This window comes from Epinephelus lanceolatus, chromosome 9 (assembly GCF_041903045.1).
Source record: "Epinephelus lanceolatus isolate andai-2023 chromosome 9, ASM4190304v1, whole genome shotgun sequence".
NCBI classification, from domain to species: Eukaryota; Metazoa; Chordata; class Actinopteri; order Perciformes; family Serranidae; genus Epinephelus; species Epinephelus lanceolatus.
The window spans coordinates 8,630,712-8,649,327 of record NC_135742.1 but is presented as its reverse complement, the minus strand read 5'-3'; the positions used below and the strand labels follow the sequence as shown (position 1 = coordinate 8,649,327).

At 42.4% G+C, this 18,616-nt stretch overlaps 1 protein-coding gene across 1 annotated transcript in view; it reads left to right on the top strand.

The window, feature by feature from the left end:
- LOC117252580 (phospholipid-transporting ATPase ID) overlaps positions 1-15,089 on the top strand; it is a 70,133-nt gene extending 55,044 nt beyond the window's left edge. The window contains exons 15-28 of the mRNA XM_033619609.2: positions 100-265; positions 1,288-1,476; positions 1,638-1,753; positions 4,188-4,352; positions 4,461-4,572; positions 4,672-4,777; positions 4,885-5,020; positions 5,486-5,669; positions 6,004-6,227; positions 6,413-6,496; positions 6,578-6,823; positions 6,926-7,064; positions 8,794-8,924; positions 9,025-15,089. Of these exons, the coding sequence (XP_033475500.2) occupies positions 100-265; positions 1,288-1,476; positions 1,638-1,753; positions 4,188-4,352; positions 4,461-4,572; positions 4,672-4,777; positions 4,885-5,020; positions 5,486-5,669; positions 6,004-6,227; positions 6,413-6,496; positions 6,578-6,823; positions 6,926-7,064; positions 8,794-8,924; positions 9,025-9,354 (2,328 nt within the window). The 3' untranslated portion in view covers positions 9,355-15,089. The remainder of the gene's footprint in view (positions 1-99; positions 266-1,287; positions 1,477-1,637; positions 1,754-4,187; positions 4,353-4,460; positions 4,573-4,671; positions 4,778-4,884; positions 5,021-5,485; positions 5,670-6,003; positions 6,228-6,412; positions 6,497-6,577; positions 6,824-6,925; positions 7,065-8,793; positions 8,925-9,024) is intronic.
- The last annotated feature ends 3,527 nt before the right edge of the window (positions 15,090-18,616 follow it).

The window sequence follows — 18,616 nt, the reverse complement described above, 5'->3', positions numbered from 1 at the left end:
GGTGGCTGCCAGTAGTTATCCTGTCACAGAGGTCACATCACATAGATTAGGCTTGATTTCATTGGATTAAAACTAATTTAACTTTAACTCTCTCCACAGCATACACAGATAGTGGACTTCTCCTTCAACCCGATGGCTGACCCCCGCTTCATGTTCCACGACCACTCCCTGGTGGAGGCGGTCAAGCTGGAGAACCCAGAGGTCCACGACTTCTTCAGGCTGCTGGCCCTCTGCCACACCGTCATGGCGGAGGAGAAGAAGGAAGGTGAGGAGGGATGAAATGCTTTCTGTGTGAGCATGTAAAACACAGCTGCTGTCTTTTATAGAATCAGCTGGGTGGAAGAAAGAAAAAACAAGACTGTGGAAAAAGGACATTTCCTAAATATAAAAATCAGAAATCCTAAAAATAAATCGATCACACAAGCAGTGTTTTCTTTTAATGTCATTGGGAGCAGGCACCCAGATTAGCCCAAATGTTTATTACTGTGGGAAAGAGCAAGCTCGATGTCCTTGAAAGCGAGACAAGAAGTACGCATTCCTACGCAGAGCTGCCTCTACGCCTGTACGTCACTGCCTGCAAACAGCTCTGCCTTAAGTGACTTATAACTGATATATTTTTGAATTGCAGATATACAAAGCATCACTAATAACCAGTTACTACACTTGTCTGAACATTTATGAGTTACGCAGTGATGTAGTTATCAGGAAAGTAAACAGATCTTTTCTGTGTATGAAAAACCTTTATGGCTGCGTTCATTCTCGTCTCCATGGACACTGAATAAACAAGGCTGCACAGACGCCGTGAAAATTAATTTTTTTTTAGGTGTTTTTTGCCTTTATTTGGTAGGAGAGATAAAGTGTAAATTGGGGAGAGAGAGGGGGAGATGACATGCAGCAATGTGCCGTGGGTTTGAATCAAACCTGCAGCTGCTGTGGCAAGGATGTACCCTTTGTACATGTGGCGCCTGCTCTACCAGGTGACCTAGTGTGCACCCTGCATATTCAAATTATTATGTTTTACTGTAGGCTCACAGCACGAGGGTTCCTGGTTTGAATCTCCCCGTCTCAGCGTGGATTTCTCTGGGTACTCCGGCTTTCTCCCACAGTCCAAAGACATGCATGTGTAAATGTGTAACAACCTTGTAAATGCAGATCTCATTTTATGACAAGTAATTACAAACTCAGCTGAAACCTGGAGGTGTAATTATTGTCGCTTTACTTAACTAGAGCTTAAAGAAGGATTCCTCCTCCTGCACTGACGGAACAATGACCTTTCTGCTCCTGTAGGTGAACTTTTCTACCAGGCCCAGTCTCCAGATGAAGGAGCGCTGGTAACAGCAGCCAGAAACTTTGGATTCGTCTTCCGCTCACGAACACCGGACAGCGTTTCCATTGTGGAGATGGGACAGCAGCGCAGCTATGAGCTCCTCGCCATCCTGGATTTCAACAACGTCCGCAAGAGGATGTCGGTCATAGGTACACAATGCTCTGAATATTTAGTGTGATAGAACAAAGACTGCTGTCACTGGAGGTCTGTGGTACCCCCCAGCCAGTAATCGAGGTCACCGTCTTTTTTCTTGTCTTAAAATTAGAACACATATTTGCTCTCATTCATGTGTGTGTGTTTGTGTTTACAGTTCGGAGTCCAGATGGTAAGCTCTCGCTCTACTGTAAAGGTGCAGACACAATCATCTACGAGAGGTTGCATCAGTCCTGCAGCAAGCTGATGGACGTCACTACAGAGCACCTTAACGTCAGTTATATTTCTGTGTGCATGTTTGTCTGTTTTGACATTTGATTCTCACACTTTATCTGAATCCTTTTCCTGCCTTTTTGGTGGATGTTTGTCTCCGCATGCCTGTATGTTGGTTCTTCACTCATCATGTGTCAAGTGTGTTTGTGTGTGTTTATAGAGACAAAGTTCATCCCGATGTGCAGGCGCTCAATTCAGCTCAGAACATTGAGTTGGATGAAGTCCATAGCGGCGTCATCCAGAAACCTCTTGCTGCCCTGGAAGCATGAATAATTAAACGTACATGCTTGGATAATAACCTTCGATTTGTGCAGCACTGATCAAAGCAATACAAAGAAAAATATGTTTCATCTATGAAGATGATCGAAGTTAATGAAAAGACAAAGAAAAATAACTTACTGCAGAAATACAAGTTTATGAAAACAAGTCTGAAGAAGACGTTACTGAGGTTGCAGCACAAATTTCAACAGAGAGGCTGCTCCAAATCTCCTCTAGTTTAAACAGTTTAGACATGGAAACTGCTCGCACAGTTTCTGAGTTTGGGGATTTAGTCTGTGGTTGATTCTGGGTACAAAAGCTCAACAATTAATGCTTGACCCTGACCATTAAGTGCTTTAAAAACAGTGAGTAAATCCTTAAAATTGACTCTAAATTGATAGAGTGCTGCAGGAGTGAGTGCTGATAAACATTTATTTCCAAAGATGTGCGTAGGAGGGGAAGAATAAAACTTGTAGAAAAGACACTGTTTGCCTGGGGATGGTCTAGTCACCGAAACATTGCAGCATTAAAATCATTTTTGTTTGCAAGTTAGACAGTGTGTGGGAGTCTTATCTACATGTTTTTATTCCTACAAGATAACATTTAGGGATGCATGATATTGGATTTTTTGCCTATATCTAATATGCCGATATATAAAAACTCATAACTGATACTGATATTGATATATCCACTTTTTTCCCCACCTAATTTTAGTGATCATCAGGTCTCTTCTGTAATGGAAATAACATTATATGATGCATGCGTACTCTTACTGTGACGGAAAAGTAGAAAACAAACAGGTCGGCACACCAAGCAGCTGTTTAGAAGGATGTTAACGCAGAGTGACATTTCAAGCCCACAGCTCTTCCTCAGACTTCACCACCAGCCAGTGAAGACATGAAATACAATTCTTTTCAATGTATGTAAAATCATTCATTGTGCCAAATAAGAAAAAGCATGTTGGCCAATTCATTTTAAAGCCAATACTGGCCGATACAGATGACGTACTAATATTATCAGCATGTTTTGAAGCTGTTATGTGTCTTACAAAAGGCAGTTGCTAACATGTGGCTAAATATACATAGACCACAGAACATCATCACAACAAACATGGCTTTACAGCCTCGTTGTGGTGGTGAGATTAAAGTCATGTGACCGTGGCGTAGTTTGTTTATAGCCTTTTACTTCTGGTGGTTGCATTTACGCTTCAAAAATCATAAAATCATCATCTTATTTTCTGCAGTAATCCAAAATCTAGTGGAAAAAATCCCATTGGCTTTTCATCGAGGGGACCAGGGTGATGCTAACTTCCGGGTTGCCCTACAAAAACATCATCATTGCAACACTCCAAAGGCAAAGCAAAGAGGTTCAAATTGGTGTTATGTATGTGATATCGGTTGTTTAAAACACTGGCAGAATTCTATATGTTTCTTATTGACAAAAAGTCCCATGCAGAGACCACTAAACCAACAGTGCATTAGTCTATCTTACAGTCCTTCTTGACTTCCCTACCCCATCTGTGCGACTAAGCCCTTAACACACTGATTCCTACCAAAGACATAAATCTTTAAAAGCAGGTAATAAACATATGTAAAAAGCAAACGTTACTCAAACTGGAGGAAATTTTGCATTTGTAAGGGACTATTTCAGAAAAGAATGTGTACACATTTGGTGTTTTTAGTAGGTCCGTGTATGTGGGATTGAGTAAAGATAATCTACTGTACAATAACTATGTTCATCAACATGTCACCCAGAGAATCAGTGTGGCTAACTGATGTGTTTTCAGTCATTTCTGGACAACACTGAAGCTCTACGGCACAGAGGAGTAGGCTTTAGATACACTTTAGAAACTACCATGTTGGTGTTGTATCCTACCTCCCTTCTTTTCTGAATTCTCATATGATATTCATTCTTATATTTCCTCTCCCTTAAATTCTGTTCTTTCTTGTTTGGTTCATGCTGTAGAAAAAACACCTGAATATCTCCTGGTTGTCTTTTTGTCTTCTCTCCTTTTAGAGGTAACTTCCACAGACTGCAAAATTTACTCAGCTGAGTTTGACTGTTTTAACTTCCAGTATCATCAGCTTGTGTGTGTGTGTGTGTGTGTGTGTGTGTTCAGTGTTTTTCACATTTGTGCAGTGTTCATTTATTTACGTATGTGCATGCCTATTTGCAGGAGTTTGCAGGGGAGGGGCTACGCACTCTGGCGCTGGCCTATAAGGATCTGGATGAGGAGTATTTCAACCAGTGGAAACAGCGCCACCATGAGGCCAGTGTAGCACTGGACGACCGAGAGGGCAAACTGGACGAGCTGTATGAGGAGATAGAGAAGGATCTGCTGGTAGGAAACAGAATGCACGTTTCAGTAAAGCTCATACTGTAACAACTGGATTTTATTAACTTGAATTGAATATTAATCATGTGTCTGAATGTGTGTGTGTGTGTCCAGCTGCTCGGAGCAACAGCCATAGAAGATAAGTTACAAGATGGAGTACCTCAGACTATCGAGCAGCTGGCCAAAGCTGACATCAAAATCTGGGTTTTGACTGGTGACAAGCAAGGTACATAATTTTACGTATGATTAGCATATTTTTTTGTTGTGCACTTCATGTTATCTGCTGTTACTGTCTTCTTAACAGTGTTGATTATTTGTGTTGCAGAAACTGCAGAAAACATCGGGTACTCGTGCAACTTGCTGCGGGAGGAGATGAACGAGGTCTTCATCGTCTCGGGGAACTCACCTGAGGATGTCAGACAGGAACTGAGGTCAGAGGAAATATTCAAATTCAATTTCAGTTTAGGCTGAACATGAGGAACTGACATTATTATTAGATGTTTCTTTTATTTATTTATTTATTTATTTTGTGGAGCAGAGATGCACAGACTTCCATGACACCAGCAGAGGATTCAGTGTTTCTGCCAGAAAGAGCTGTGGGTAAAGGTGGGAAAGTGATCACAGAGGAGTTGGTGAACGGAGAGTACGGCCTGGTCGTCAACGGACACAGCCTGGTACGTCAGGAAAAGCTTCCTAATTAGAAGCCGTAACTGTCCTCTGTGACTTGTGATGCTTATTATTGAAATTTAGTGGGGAAACTGTGTTGCATCAAAACCTTAAATTTCATTAAGAAATACATAATATGGAACATTCCTTTATAATGTGTGAAATATCATTTACTCTTGAAGTCCATCAGACACTGAATAGATATTTAAAGACATTTTTTTAGCTGCAGTGGAGGGTATATTTTCTTTTTTATGACATAATTGATCTGAAATTTGTGAGAACTATAATCTGAAAGAAAATGCAACACCAGCATTTGGTGTTTGATTTGTTTTTGTTGTGAATTGTTAGTCATACTTCCTTGTTTATTACCTCCATGGGCATCTGCAGCTGCCGACACTGTACAGTTAATATTTTCAGATGCTGTATAATTCCCGCCTTTCATGACTTCCCTATTTCCCCCTGTGTTCCCCCAGGCGTACGCCCTGGAGCGCAGCATGGAGCTGGAGTTCCTGAGGACGGCATGTATGTGTAAAGCTGTGATCTGCTGCCGGGTCACTCCTCTGCAGAAGGCTCAGGTGGTCGAGCTGGTCAAGAAGTACAAGCAGGCGGTCACGCTGGCCATAGGGGACGGAGCCAACGATGTGAGCATGATCAAAGGTATCTGCAGGGCAACAGAGCAGCTTTAAGGGGCTGTGTCCACCAAAGGTTTTTTTCTGATGCACGACAAGGTGCTGGGCGAGAAGTCTGCGCTGAGCACTCCTGGTTGGGTGTTGGGAGTATCGAGAGTTTAAAAATAATCAACTATATGTAAAAATACATGAAAGAAAACATACTTATTATATTGTATTCTATTCCTACCAATATATCCCCCTAAATCCTACACTCTGGACCGTTAGGTTAACCTGAAAAAGTGACTGAAATGTCCATCATTGTTTTTGGATACAAAGAAATTCAATCATCCTTTATCTTCTTCCTCTCTTTGTGCGCCCAGCGGCTCATATTGGCGTGGGCATCTCAGGCCAGGAGGGCATGCAGGCCGTTCTGTCCAGCGACTACTCCTTCGCCCAGTTCCGCTTCCTGCAGCGCCTCCTGCTGGTGCACGGCCGCTGGTCCTACCTGCGCATGTGCAAGTTCCTGCGCTACTTCTTCTACAAGAACTTCACTTTCACCTTTGTCCACTTCTGGTACGCCTTCTTCTGCGGCTTCTCTGCGCAGGTGAGAGAGTGACGGGAGGATACAGTAAATACAGGACTAGTAGGGAGGAAGGAAATGTGCAAATGATTATTATTTAAATTAAAAGTTAATGATTTTCATTCAAATAATTATATTAATTAAGTCAGGCACCCATTTGTCCTGGAGTTGTATGAAATTATTCAAATATTTCTGACTTTGTTTTTCAGACGGTGTATGATGAGTGGTTCATAACACTCTACAACCTGGTGTACACAGCACTACCTGTACTGGGGATGAGTCTGTTTGATCAGGTAAGTATCTGATGTGTGTACGTGTGATAGATCTGACAAGGAACACAGGAAACACACAGACTACATATCTTTGTCTCTCAGGATGTGAACGACATTTGGAGTTTCCAGCATCCTCAGCTTTACGTCCCCGGTCAACTCAACCTGTACTTCAGCAAGAAGGCCTTCTTCAAGTGTGCCCTCCACAGCTGCTACAGCTCCCTGGTGCTCTTCTTCATCCCCTACGCAGCCATGCAGGACACCGTGAGGGACGACGGGAAGGACGTCGCTGACTACCAGTCCTTCGCCCTCCTCACCCAGACGTGTCTGCTGTTTGCCGTCACCATCCAGGTGCGAGGAACCTTTTCTTTTGGATAAGCTCCTCTTTCTCATTCATCAGAATCAGAATAAAATGAGTGACGCACATTTTTTGCTTACTGTCTGTGTCTATAGTTGGGGCTGGAGATGTCTTACTGGACAGCAGTCAACACCTTCTTCGTGCTGGGCAGTCTTGCCATGTACTTTGCTGTCACGTTCACCATGTACAGTAACGGCATGTTTCTCATGTTGCCGTCAGCCTTCCCTTTCATAGGTGAGTGGTGAAATCTTCAGCTGCCAAACAGATGTAGCACTGGGCTCATGGCTGTGCATGTCTGCTCCAAAGAAAAGCTTTACTCCTTCTATTTAAACAAGGCTGTTCCAGAGTAAAGGTGGCAGTAGTCAGATGAGTTGAAATACTTCCAAATACTGAGTGTCTGAATTCAGTTTGGTGTGTTTGCACAGGCAAAACTTCAGTTTACAACCAAACCAAATACCAAAACTGGCCGGGATCATTGCTGTGTGTGCAGTAGGCCACATAAACGTTGATTATCCTTGAACATACTGTCATCTGTAGTTTGTCGACAAGGTCATGTGATCAGGTGGCCTTTTTTAGTGCCAACCAAAATGTATAGAACGCTTGCATCAATGCTTGACGTGACTCTTAGTCTTGTTTACCCCTTTGATGTTTCATATTCAGTGATGACAGTCTTAAAGGGAAATTTCGGTTTATTTCAACCTGTCTCCTATCGTCCTAAATTTGTTTCAAGTGACTAGTGACATAAAAATAATAGTTAGCATGTTAGCCGTTAGCCTAGATACAGCCGGGGCGCATAGTAGCGTCAGACCTGTTAAAACGTAAGTGAACGGACAACCTTCAAGTGCAAAGTTAGTCCACTAAACAAGCTTTTTTTTTCCGCAAAGACCGCCTCATATCGTTAGGATAAATGTCAGAGAACATATAGAAAACGACATGTAAACGTGTTGTCTTACCTTACCGGTGTGCTGCCATGTTTGTTTACCATTTAGCTCTGCTTTCCAAAGTGCAGCCGAAATATCGCGAGAACAAGCAGCGATCTCATACCGTGCCTGAAATCTCACGAGAACAAGCAGCAACAGCTGGAAGAACTAGACAGTAGCCTGAAAAGTTCATTCATTTATTTTATGAAAGATTTATAGAATAACGGCTGACTTTTTGCCAGACTTCGACTTTGTGGAGGAGGAATTTGATTTTGCAGAGTTTGATGGCCGCCCTTATTTATTTGAGCCAGAATACACTGACGAAATTGAAGAACGGAGCAGGAGAGAGAGAGAGGCGCAACAGGTAGAGGACGAGAGAGGAGGAATGGCTGCTGCAAGGCTGCATAGCTCTGGAGATTGGTGGTGTACCTGTGAATGCTGTGCCCCAGTGCCCACAGAAGAGGAATGCCTCTGTTGCAAGGAATGGGACCGGTTGCAGCCTTATTTTCAAGGTCTGGATGTGACCGAGGACGAGACACCTCCACCTGGAGTAGTATCCAGCTGGGCTTTATCTAGAGCTCGTGAGATTTCAGGCACAGTATGAGATCGCTGCTTGTTCTCGCGATATTTTGGCCGCGCTTTGGAAAGCAGAGCTAAATGGTAAACAAACATGGCAGCACACCAGTAAGGTAAGACAACACGTTTACATGTCGTTTTCCTACATTTATCCTAACGATATGAGGCAGTCTTTGTGGAAAAAAAGCTTGTTTAGTGGACTAACTTTGCACTTGAAGTATGCCCGTTCACTTACGTTTTAACAGGTCTGATGCTACCATGTGCCCCGGCTGTATCTAGGCTAACGGCTAACATGCTAACTATTATTTTTACGTCACTAGTCACTTGAAACAAATTTAGGACGATAGGAGACAGGTTGAAATAAATCGAAATTTCCCTTTAAATTCAACAGAAGAGCCCCACAAATGTACAAATACAAACCGTCTGTGTGTGTGTGTGTGTGTGTGTGTGTGTGTGTGTGTGTCCAGGAACAGCCCGAAACTCTCTGAACCAGCCCAACATTTGGCTGACGATCCTCCTCACCTCCATCCTGTGTGTCCTTCCTGTGGTCACCTACCGCTTCCTGTTTATTCAGCTCTACCCCACCATCAATGACAAGGTACAGATGGAACAACTCCACACTTACACTTTACTTTACACACTAAGATGCAGCTGCACTTGTGAATTTCCTCGCTGTGACTATCTGCCCAAACTTTCAGGTGATGTTCAAGGTGAGACAGGCCAAGGCGACGCCTGCCCCTCTGCCTCGACGCGCCCGCATCCGCCGCACCAGCTCCCGGCGCTCAGGCTACGCCTTCTCGCATGCGCAGGGCTACGGGGACCTGGTGACGTCGGGACGGTTCCTGCGGCGTCCCGCTGTGTCCCGATCCTCAGGTTTTGCCCACACTGGTCGGCCTACCATGGGCTTCAGTCCCATGGGACGATCGGCTGGATACAGCCCGACAGGACGCCCTCAAAACGTCAAGGTCCCAGATGTGGAGGTGACATCGCTGCAGATGTACAGGACTATAAGAGATCCTGCACTCTGACAGACAGCTGGTTAATGTCAGGGAGAAGGACTAATGCCAACTGGACAGCTGTGTGCCGCCGGTGGTTAAAAGCTCCCATTCGTACATTCATGTACACCTTGAAGAACTTGTTCTGGCTTTCCAGAAAACTTTATGTCACAGATTCTTCTCTCATCTGCGTAGTCGCCCGGGACGAGGTTTGAAAAGTACTTTTGCTCCAAGCATTTTATCTTGTAATCGATATATCAGAGGAAACTACAACAAAATGTCTCACCACTTCTGATGGATCACTTTCCTCAGATCATGAGTGCTCATGTAAAACATGCCTCATGCAGACGCAACAGATGAAACCTTTCTGACACTAGAAACAGTAACAGGGTTATTCACTTCCACATAGGATAAACCACAGAAGGGAAACATTTTGGCTTCCTGAGGAGGACAAAGTGTCATCATGTTTACAGACGACCCAGACTTCCCTAACCCTGGGAGTCCAGATGCACAGCAGGGCTTTGTACAGGGGATACAACCAGCAAAGCCATTTTGCATAAGAATATTTTAATTTTATACTTCTAGTATCTTTTTAAAGCATTTTATTTTCCTATCTTGAAAGCTGTTAGCACTTTGGCAGACAATGACAATGGGAGTTGACTGAATGTATGAAGGAATGTGTCGTAAACTGCTCCCAACAAACGTCCATCTTCTCTGTGGCTCAGAGGAGGAGAAGTCATGGCAGGATTCAGGATTCACCATATTGCTGGACATTTTTTTCTTCTTTCAGTGTGTTTCATTTCATCACGTTCTGTGTGCTGAAAGAATTTCATGCAACTTCAATAATTTATAAAAGACAGTAACTCAAATCCTAGCAAAGCAAATCCTATTTTTGATTTACACCTAAAACACAGGGGCATTTAAATCACAGTCTTCAGTACCACTGGGCATCGAGACATACTTCATACTTTAAAGGTTAAATTGTTTTATTAGTTAGAAAATAAGCTATTCTTGTGTGACATATAAGAAATAGCTACTATAGGAGCAATGGTTTGACTGCCAGGTTGTGAAATTGATATTATTATAACTTTAATTGTCTTCTCAGACTTCTCAGTGTATCATGAGAGGTTATTGTGAACTGAGAAACATACAAACCTTTGCTGACAACAGCGGACCTGACGGCTAATCAGTCATGAAGGTCATTTTAAGTCATTACAGTTACAATCTCGAAGATCCCCGTTTTGCTCCCTTTAGCTGCACCTGTGGCAAGAAGCAGTTTTTGCTGCACTTTTTGGCAGGTTAAAGATGATCTGAGGGTCGACCCACAACCAGCTGGTGGGGCTTTACGAGTTCAGAAGCCCAGTGGTTCCCTACTGGTTGGTAGCGGTCCAGATGTGGGTCGCAGGTCCATTCTGAATAGACCATAAGTGACTTGCAAACGTGTCAAGTCTGTAAAAAACACACTTCATTTTGAAGCACAGTCAGTTTGCGGCACAGAGCTTTTATTTTGAAGTGCCGTTTCCTGCTGTCGAGTGAGTTGCTACTTAACAGAGACAGCAGACTAGCTTGACAACGGGCAAACGCAAGTATGCCGTTGAACATATTAAACTGTGGGACCTTGAACTAATGACTAAGGGGACCCTGGACCCTGTGGTTGGACCAGTAGGGAACCACTGCAATAGCCCACCTTCTTCTCCCCGCTTGCTGTCAATCATAAACACACACACACACACACACACACACACACACAGCACTCAGGCTTGTCTCAGTCCTCAGTCCTGACAATCCTGCTACTATAATGCATATATTTAGCGGTCTGGGGGTCTGGTTTAGGTGGTTGACAACAGATATTATTGCAGGTTAGGCAATGCGGATTGGCTCTCATGAACCTTCTGCAGCTGGAGAAATGAAAGGGAGTGTGTGTGCATGTGTGCATGATTCATTATGTGTAAGAGTGGATTATAAATGGCCACACCACTTGTGATTTTTTCTGGGAATGTCGCCCACGACACAATCACCATTTATTTAAATAATAATCTTGGAGATTATTATTTTGATAAAGGAATTTTTGCATTTCTGTAATCCATCAGCTATGGCATTTGATCATCTATTTATAAGTGAACTACCACTAATAATATTGAGACAATTTGTTACAGGAATTTTTATGCAGGCTTATTTTCATACAATAGTAAAGTTTGGTGTCCAGAGAGAAAAAGTAGTGCCGGGCCAAAAAGAAATTAACAGACACTGGTCAGGCTGTGCGATGGATTAATCTTCCTGTATGATAGATAAATTAAAGCACTAGTGAAAAGATGTTTATCACCCATCGATCATCAAAATCTAATTATCATGTGCAGGGTCGCTGAGGGAGCCTATCCCAGCATGCACTGGTTGGAAGGCACAGAACACCGCAACAGTTTCACAGACTCACACCTACAAGCAATAATTAAGAGTCTTTGGCCTGTGGGATTTTTCACAACCTGGCAACCCAAAACTTGTTCTCATTAATGGCTTATTAGTGATCTGTTTATTTAAAGTCATCAGCTACAACTACTAAACAATTTCATAAGAATGCCTTATCATGAAGTGGTACCAAATCTTCTATTGTGCAGCTTTATGGGAGCATGAAATGTCCAAAATGTGTCTCAGTGGTAAAGTCGTGGGTTTACATCTGAGTTAAGGCCCTGTTCAAGCTCAGTATTGTTGGTGGATGTACCTGCATCATGTCTAGATCCAGTTTAGAGGGATTGTAGTTAGAATACATGCACCAGAATGTGTCTTAAATGCACCTGCAGTGACCACTTCAGACCACATTCAGCATCCACGCTGATGTTTGATTTTTAGCAAACTAACAAAAAAAGAAGAATGCACATTTTCACCTAATCGAACAGCAAGAGTAGTGGACAACACCAGCTGTGCAGTAACTCATCTCGAATACGGAGTTTTTCGCACCACATAGATGGAGGTTTATCGTGCTGTGCACACACTACAAAGCTGAGTGGATGATCCTTAAATCCATTCCTGGGTTCATGTTTGTCCACATTTTCTGTTTATAGCTACTTCATTGTTGTCGGTGCAGTTTTTGGTGTGTTCACATCCATCAGATCACACAGAACACATTTAAATACAAAGTGTGAAAAGGCTCTAAAAACACTGCTTCCACAGTTCCCATGAGCTTTTAATTATGCAGCATAAAACATGCCTTATTTCAAAATCAGTGTGTCAGATTCTTCATCACATCATGCTTAGTAAAATCACGTATCTGCTTCAGCAACAAGCTCACTACTGTTTGTCTGACAATCAGTTTGGTCGTTAGCTGTATTTCTAATCTTAAAAAGCAGTGTATCTCAGCTGTTATCTGCTTTGTTCCCAGCGTCTTTCTCTCCTCAGCTCACTGAAAATATGAGCTAACTTAAACACAGAAGTTGCCTTAATATTTAAAGAAAAGGACATTTCTACATTATGCAATGCAGAAACAACAATGACAATGTTAGGTGGACGATAAGGATGTAGAAACAATATGTTTTATGTAACCCAGTCAAGGAATAGAGATGTTTTAAAGGGATAATTTGGATCTGTTGAGGAGGAGTTGTATGTGGCATAGTTATTCACAGTATTACATACAGCACATGTCACTCAGCATGCCCCCAGTTTGAAAAGGCAGGCTGGAGTCCGACACGGAGGCTTAGCAATGTGCTACTGTGGACAGAGTCAGCAACAAAATCCATTTTAGTCACCTAAAAAAAGTGATATCAGTGACAGCTATATTCTGATTATTTTCACTTCTTTATCTTACTGTTAGACATCAACTTCAGACGAGAAACTGAAGCCAATATGTCCCTCTTTTTAAAGCCAGACTCCATTGAGAAAAACAGTGATTTAACATCGCTGAACACAGGAGCTGCTGGTCTACCGCTGCCTCGATCAGTTATTTACTTTGTGTTATTGTGTGACTTTGGACTTTTAAAGGGTCAGTTCAGATTCACCAAACACAAAAACACAAACTAACTCAACAAACCCTTATACAACAGTTCGTATGATATCCTGCAAATTAGCACCCTATGAAAGTAAAGTAAAGTGATGTAATTGAAATAAAGTTACGGAGGAAAAGAAACATGGTGAGGACGGCCCTTAAAATGACTCAAAGTTCACACTATCCAACCACTCAGAGTCCTGTTTTTTGTGACCCACTGACCTCCCCAACCTCTTCTGTCTTTACGCCTGTCAGTGCACTGGTCTAGTGATCTCAGCCATCCAAAATACATGGGTAATTCACAAATAACTGGACAATAATTTATGTTCGAAATTAGGTGCCTTACTTTCTGTAGGAAAATGTACAAACAGTGCCTGAGAACAGCCTGACTAACTAACTGACTGATACAGCGGTAGACCAGCAGCTCCTGAGTTCAGCAAGCCCAAATGACTGTTTTTGCCAATGGAGTCTGGTGGCTTTGAGGAGAGCTGCATCTGTTAATGTCTCCTCATCAGAACAGGCTGTCTGACAGGAAGGCAAAGGGGTGAAAATACTCTTCACATAAGGTGCACTTAAACTGACGCTGATTTTTTTAGGTGGCTAAAATATGTTTTGTTGCTTCCCCCGTCCACAGCAGTGCATTGCTTAGCTTCTGTATCGACACTTCAACCTGCTTCTCCAAACTGTGGCCATGCTAACCGCCATTTACTGTATGTGTTACACTGTCTGTGGATAAGTATCTTCAAAAAATCTGAATTATCCCCTTCATTTAAGCAAAGATATATTATTTGATACCATCATCATGTTTGCTGTTTAAACCTGAAGATAACAGCTGCTCTGTGGGATCTTTAATTTATTATTTGGTGTGTGAAGGTTTAAAGAATAGTCCAAATAGAAGTTTTTTAAGGCTTTGTGTGTCGTAGTTTACTCTGAAGTAAAACCATTGCTCGTCCGACAGAATCTGATGCTGGAGGTCAGTGTGGTGAAGCTGTTTTGCACCACTGACAGCTCAGTTATTATTTACTGTAAAGTGTTCCTTCCTGGAGATGTTTCAGAGGTTGAATATGCAGAAGAAACATTTACTGCATGTTTGTTCTTTGTGTAAATTAAGCTCATAATCAAGTTGTGTTGTATGTTTCTGGTGTTTTGAGGCATTATCTGGTAGCAAGTCCAGTCGTTTCCATTTTTATCTTACTGGGGTCCGTTTCACAAAGGCAATCTGTGAGCGCTGCTGACACACACATCACGGGTGTTGATAGCCAGTGGTTTAATGATAGCTGTTGTGGTGGGTGTACTACTAGGTAGATGAGTACCAAAGAGGAAGTGGGTATACTCTCCTTTATATTCCATTGGGTTTTTGGCTGATAGGTGGGTATACTGTGAACAGCCAGAAAAAGAGGTGGGTGTACCCTCCACGACACCACTAGCAACAGCTCCACGTTTTGTTGAAATCACAGGTTGCATTCAGCAGAGCTTTGTCTGCAGTATTAATGCAGAACCAGTTCATTAAGAGTGGCCGCAACACAGTCCACTAGTGTCTTTTTCCAGTATTTCTGTGGTACTCTCCTAAATAAATTGTAGCCATGATGAAAACTTCAGATATTTATCATCATATTACTATCGTTATATCATTGTATCCTGCCCCGAAGACTGAAATTGGAACATAAAGGATTTTTGTTAAGTGTTTCTTAAACATGTCAAACTATCTTGTGATTTTTAGCCCTGCTATTTCTGATAACCATTTTGTATCATTTTTGTACTTAAACAAATGCAATAAAAAGATCTCAAAGATCAATAGGATGTGCAATTTTCTAATTCTTTGTGCATGAGGAGTTTTTCTGATGCAATGATGTTCTTCAAAACTTTCAGCAAGAAAACTAATAATATCATGATAGTTTTTCTCTCTGAGGCATTTTTTTGGAGGTCCAGGAGCATATTTATATTCAAATAATGCTTTAAAATCATGGGATATTTGATACCTTGACACTTCCTTTTTTTACTGCGATTGCTCCATTGGATTAATATTGGTTTAAAATCTTAAAGGTCCAGTGTGTAGGATTTAGGGGGACATATTAGCAGAGGTGGAATATAACATAAAAAGTATATTTTCTTTAGTGTATAATCACCTGAAAATAAGAAATGTGTTTTCAGCTGCAACATATTCTCATCCAATATCGGCACTTTGTCAATGGACATAGACGTCAAAAATGATGCATTAGGTACCCTAAGTCCGGTCTCACTCAGAGGTCATTGCAATCTGGCAGTGACTTGCGACGTCAGACACCAACGACAAAAGCCATCCTTTAACGTTGGCATGACACATAATGGTGCCCAGCAGCGTCAGGAGGAAATGGAGCAGGACAAGGATGAAAGTTAAGGGAGCGAAAGTCCAACTGGGGCGGGCAGGAGGGGTGGTGGATGGGTCCAACAAAACACCAACCTTCACCAGAGAGTGGTGTTCACGTCCCTTGAGATTCTAAAGCCAAACCCTGTTCATTTTTACTAACCCTAAACCTGCTGCCTAAACCTAACCATGTTGTACCAACGTAGTGCATTTATTTTGAAAGAGACTGTATGTAAACTGGAAGTTTCCTGTGAAAACAGAAGTGTATTTTGAAAGTTAACAATGCATGCGACAGAACGTCAACGTCTTGCATGTCATGTGTGGACGTGGAAAGTCCATGGCCAAAACGTCAGTATGTGACGAGGTCAGAGTGAGAATGTGTTGGTACCCTCCTGTGTCTGTTTTGGATGTTCATGGACAGCATGTCAGCTTGTGCTTGTTACATACACAAAGTCTTTTTCAAAATAAACTTACTTACTTAGGTAAGTTGATGTCCTTTGGTTTAGGCAACAAAAGCACGTGGTTAGGTTTAGAAAAAAAACATCATGGTTTGGCTTAAAATTCAAACAGGAACTGAACAGCAGGCTCCTGGGTGAAAGTCAGGAGTTACTGTCTTTGTCACGCTTTATATTACAATAGTTGCCGGGGTGTATCATACCACCGCAAAGGGTGTCTCTCCGTGTCCATGTCTGATGCTGACGTCCACTGACAGAGGTTGGTGGTGAAAGGTAAATGCAATATATGTAAATTAATCATTAGAGAAATGAATCATACCAAGATCTTCTGTCTGTCAGTAGAAGTAAAAAGACGATTATTTACCATGACTGGAAACATTTGTTCTTAATACTGTAATGAGGACTCTGCAGTCAGATAACTGCAGCTTGTCACCAGCAGATGGCGGAATAACCCTTTAAACCACAACAGCAATATATCTCAGCCGAACCACACACAGCTCCAGCCTGATGTTTCCAATTATTATTGTGAAATATTGAAAGAATCTCACAGTGCTGGAGCACAGCGGCTGTGGGGATTTATTATGCCTTAAACAATACATGCTACTGTTTTTATTTACAAACTCAAGCAGTAATATAATATGATTTATAAAACTGCGCTGTACTGATCATCATGCTGGTAGACTAGGGCATATAGAGGGTGTTTACAATGTTGCAGCTGAAAATGAGCATCATGTATAAGTAAACAGCTCTGACTGTGCTCCATCTTAGCGCCAAAATAGCTCATCTGTGATCGTACAGAAGATTCAAACGAAAGGCAATTGGCGCGAATAGCTAATCAGGTAATCATGTGGCAGCAACTCAATGCATTTAGACATGAAAACATGGTGAAGACGACCTGCTGAAGTTCAAACTGAGCATCAGAATGGGGAAGAAAGGTGATTTAAGGGACTTTGAACGTGGCGTGGTTGTTGGTGCCAGACAGGCTGGTCTGAGTGTTTACTGGGATTTTCACACACAACCTTGTTGATGCCAGAGGTCAGAGGTCAGAGGAGAATGGCCAGACTGGTTCAAGATGATAGAAAGGCAACAGGAAGTCAAATAACCACTGGTTCCAACCAAGGTCTGCAGAAGACTATCTCTGAAGCAACAACACGTCCAACCTTGAAGCAGATGGGCTACAGCAGCAGAAGACCACACCAGATGCCACTCCTGTCAGCTAACAACAGGAAACTGAGGCTACAATTCACACAGGCTCAGCAAAACTGGACAATAGAAGATTGGAAAAACGTTGCCTGGTCTGATGAGTCTGGATTTCTGCTGCCACATTCAGATGGTAGGGTCAGAATTTGGCATCATGATCCATCCTGCCTTGTATCAACGGTTCAGGCTGCTGCTGCTGGTGGTGTAATGGTGTGGGGGAGATTTTCTTAGTACCAACTGAGCATGGTTTAAACACCACAGCCTCAAACTGGTTTCTTGAACATGACAATGAGTTCACTGTACTCCAATGGCCTCCACAGTCACCAGATCTCAGTCCAATAGAGCACCTTTGGGATGTGCTGGAATGGGAGATTCTCATCATGGATGTGCAGCCGACAAATCTGCAGCAACTGTGTGATGTCATCATGTCTATACGGACCAAAATCTCTGAGGAATGTTTCCAGCACCTTGTTGAATCCCAAGAATTAAGACAGTTCTGAAGGCAAAAGGGGGTCATACATTTAATCGAGTTTCAATGCCAGACTTTATTTATGATGGAGTTTTTTTTATATTAAAATATTGCTGTTTTTCTTGAGTAAAAGATTTGAATACTTTGATTCTGAGCATGGATGGATTACTGAACGACACAGGCCCAAAGCGTCAGTGCCGCCTTGGCCTTCACCTGTCACTCGATGAGACACCTTCCGATCAGGAAGAGACTTAAAATGACCACAAAGAGACACAAAACGACTACAAAGAGATGCAGAACAGCTGCAAACAGACACAGAGACTGATGAAGACTATGAAAAAGTGCAAAACAACAGCAAAGATGCTCAACAACATTGAAGTCTGTGTCTTGCTCCTTTGTAGGAGAGGTGGTAGGGCCGTCTGTCTCTGCTCAAGGGGCCCACCGTCTCATAATCTGCCTGTGGTTCTGAAAGGTTTTGATGCAGCATTTGTCACAATTTTCTAAAATAAAAGATAAATTAATCAGCGATGAAACTCATGACTCCAGCTGCAGCTCTAGACTCTATATCTCACATCTTTCCAGTGAGCCATCTGAGGGGGAGCAGACCAGATCAAATATGATGGTAACACCGTTTCACACTTCACCTTGACTGAGCACGTACAATACAAATCAAACACATAATGAGTCTCAGAGAGTGAAAGGTCAGCAGGGGCCTCCTGCTCCAATTTGTAAGGTTTGTTTCTCAGTAAATTCACCAGGGTGTAACCTGCCTCTTTCCCAGTGCATGCTGGGATAGGCTCCAGCCCCCCGCAGCCCTGCAGCGGATAAGCAGCTTAGAAAAAGGCCTGATAGAT